At 40.8% G+C, this 3646-nt stretch overlaps 1 protein-coding gene across 1 annotated transcript in view; it reads right to left on the bottom strand.

Annotated features, from left to right (window-relative positions):
- Samhd1 (SAM and HD domain containing deoxynucleoside triphosphate triphosphohydrolase 1) overlaps positions 1-3646 on the bottom strand; it is a 39561-nt gene that overhangs the window by 26895 nt on the left and 9020 nt on the right. Inside the window, exons 4-6 of the mRNA XM_005363152.3 lie at positions 2299-2459; positions 968-1083; positions 875-903 (exon numbers count right to left, since the gene is read on the bottom strand). Of these exons, the coding sequence (XP_005363209.1) occupies positions 875-903; positions 968-1083; positions 2299-2459 (306 nt within the window). The remainder of the gene's footprint in view (positions 1-874; positions 904-967; positions 1084-2298; positions 2460-3646) is intronic.

Below are 3646 nucleotides of genomic sequence, written 5' to 3'. Positions count from 1 at the left end.
CCAACCCTCTCTAGGTCAGTCTCCAGTTTTGTATTTGCTACCAGGAATGCTAGGAGTTTTTGTAAAAAAAAAAAAAAGCAAAAACAAACAAACAAACAAAAAAACCCCAAAAACTAAAGAAACAAGGTTTATTGATTTAGGACTTGGATTGCAGCTCAGTTGGGAGAGCCAGGGCCTAGCATGCACAGCTCCTAGGTTTGCATCCACTCAAAAAGCATACAAGAACCAACTATCCTCTAGGAAGGATTTCTGAGCCTACTGAAAGGTAGGACTCTGCTCCTTCAGTGTCTGTCCATGGAGACACAAGTACACACTCTCTTCTGTAACTAAAGAGGTCAGAGCAGCCACTTTTTTTTTTTTTTTACTGAAAAGGATGATACTCTTCCACCTGGATTTAAATGGCCTAAGACCTCCTGTGAGTAAGGGAAGAAAAAGTATTTCTTAAAGCTGTTCTAGTTGTGAGAAGGGATGGATTTATAATGACTAAAGGAAAAAGCAATTTTAGTCAATGAGAATGAGAGAAAACTCAGGTTCCTATTATCCTAAAGACAGAGCAAGAAAACTCACTGTCGGAAAGCCCCTTCAGCCAGTGCAGAGGCTCATGCTTGTAATCTCAGCACGTGGACAGAAGCAGGAGCATTGCCATGAGTTGGAGGCTAGCCCAGGCTAAATATAGTGAGTTCTAGGACAGTTTGGGTTACAGAGCAAGAACCCTGTCTCATGAATACACAAATAAATTAATAATAAATAATACCTTTCATGTGACATAGCAAAGAGGCTTAATATGGATAATTCACAAATAATAACAATGTTTCATCCTTATCAATAATATTAGGAACCACGGAGCGCTGTGATTAGCGAAAAATTAAAATACTTGTACATCTCCTTTGGTTAGATGGAGTTCTGAATGTGAAGCAGAGGTGAGACAGTAGGATCTTACACGAAGTGAGGGCTTCTGTGAGCTTACCGAGGTCGTGGCAGAGTCCAGCAATCTGAACACAAAGTATATCTCGCTCACTGATCTGCAACTCCGGCTGTTTTTCAGCCAGTGCTCGAACAACGTAGCCTGCTAGGTACCCAACCCTGCAGATAAAGAGATCAAAAGGCACACTTTGGTTTAAAAGATGAACCTTTAGAACTTGAAACTTTGAGTTCTGAGAGTTGGCTCTCTGATGTTCCAACAAAGACTGAAGATAAGTGCTTAGCAGGGCCAAGGATGTGGTTTTGTAGAACACTTGACTAGCATGTAAAAGACCCTGGGTTTAATCCCCAGCAAAGCAAACAAAAATAAGATAAATAAATGGCCTAATAACAAGCATTAAATGTACTTTCAGCACTTCTCTCCTGAACTCAGCTCTAGGAAGGTAGACAACTTGTTTGTGGCTTGGAAAGTTCTAACGAGGGTTCAATAAACAGTGTTTATAATCTGAGCATAGGTACATTTTATCTTGACTACTGGACCTGAACACAGTGACACACACCTGGAACTCTGGTATTTGGGAGGCTGAGGATTAGGAGTTTGAGGCCAGCCTAGGCTGTAAAATGAAACCCTGAAGGAAACAAAAGGAAGCAAGAGGAGCTGCAGGGGCGCAATTGGTTAGCACGCAGTACGTCTATGACAAAAGGAAGCAAGTGAGAAAGAAAAAAGCTTGCATAAATGAAAATCCACAAAGCAAATAAAGCAAATACTTATTTCCCAATTGAACTCTGCCTACTTCTCCCAGCTCTACACACAGAATGGAAAAGTATAAACCAGAGACAACCCTCCCAGAGCTTATAAGCATTTCTCTAACTCATATATTCCTGACACAATTACTTTGTTTAAAAGGGTGAATCTATAATAAAACCAAACAGGAGCCAGGCATGGTGGAGTGTGCCCAGAATCCCCACTCTCTGGAGATGAGGTGGGGGACACTGAGTCTGAGGTCAGCCTGAGCTCTCCCAGGAGCCTCTGTCCCAGAAGGAAAGAGATGAAAAGACTAACTAGGGACAAAAGGAAAACTAATCAAACTAACAGTTAGTTATGCCAGCAGCCAACCCCAGTCAATGTAAGCATTTACAGACAAGTATTTAATCCAATTGACCTGTCAGCAGACACTAGGTTTCAGGAGGATATGATGCAGTTTCAAAAACACATAAAAAATGATAAGAGGACGCCAAAGTCTCAGTTTTCTCATCAATGAAATAAAGATGTTACAATGACCATTTGAGAAAGCACCCTCTAAGAGATTAAATGAGGCTACTCCATGAGAGAGAAGCAGTAAAAACTGCATGGTCCCCACGCCTTTCCCTTCTTACCCGAGACTGTGTTCAAAGCGATTGTGTGAAGCTCCTGGGAAAACATAGTAGCCGCCTCCCAGCTGTTTTATGTAGCGAAGCCGCTGAAACTGAGGTGTGTCAATGATTCGGATAAGGAGAGGGTGGAACTCAATATGGCCATGAATAGGATCATTAAATACCTGGAAAATGATGTTTAAAAAGTTGTCCTTTGACCTCCATATGCCTGTACTGGCACACACATGTCCCCCATCACACATACACAGAAACAATAAATACAATTTTAAAAACTGCTTTTAACAGTTAATATCATAATAGTTTCCAAGCCAGGTGGTGGTGGCGCACGCCTTTAATCCCAGCACTTGGGAGGCAGAGGTAGGCGGATCTCTGTGAGACCAGCCTGGTCTACAAGAGCTAGTTCCAGGATAGGCTCCAAAACCACAGAGAAACCCTGTCTCGAAAAAAACAAAAAACAAAAAACAAAAAAAAACAAAAAAAAAATCATAATAGTTTCCTTGTCATAACAAATGAACAGTGAACCTTTTATATTTTAGATAATAATCATTTTAATAATTCAACTTCATTAACCAACAGCTAAAATTTTAAAAATTTGACATTCTATTTTTTAATGAGCATTTACCTGTCTCTGTACCATGTGTATTTGGAGAATATTAAAGTTTTCCACCCTGCTCTGTAAAGTCACTTGATGATTATCATAAACTATATCAAGGTTATCACCTCTAATAACACTCAGGGAATGATATTAAAGTCCTCAGGAAGAGAAGGAACTGAGAATATCAAAATTAAATCCTCTGGGCATCCTTACTGCATAAGACCAAGTTCAGTGATCTCTAAATACCTAATGATAAACAAGCATTCCTCCTAACACAAGGTCAACCTAACCATCACAAACAAGTGAGAACATACATACATACATACATACATACATACATACATACATAGACAGTGCTTCTCTCTGTAGCCCTGGCTGTACTAGAACTTGCTCTGTGGACCAGGCTGTCCTCAGACTCAGAGATCCACCTGCCTCTGCCTCCCAAGTGCTAGGACTAAAGCTGTGTGCCACCACCACCAGTGGTCATTTTTATTCTTACTATTATTACATGATATAAATGATTCCTCACAGAGTCACATGATCTGCTTATGACTTGTAGTGGCTGTATGATATCCTGGTCTGTTACTAGCCCACAAGATAATACAATCCCATTAACTGTTCAGTTATTGTATATGCCAGGCAGAGTGGGTAAGAAATCAGTCAGGAGGGGATGTTCTACTGGGGACTCACCAAGGCCAGCTGGCCTGGGTCTGGAAAAGCCTGGGATAAAACTGGACTCTCTGAACATAGCGGACA

The sequence above is a fragment of the Microtus ochrogaster genome, linkage group LG8 (assembly GCF_000317375.1).
Source record: "Microtus ochrogaster isolate Prairie Vole_2 linkage group LG8, MicOch1.0, whole genome shotgun sequence".
Lineage (NCBI taxonomy): Eukaryota > Metazoa > Chordata > Mammalia > Rodentia > Cricetidae > Microtus > Microtus ochrogaster.
Note: the sequence above shows the minus strand (reverse complement) of the source record. Positions and strands in the feature narration are given on the sequence as shown.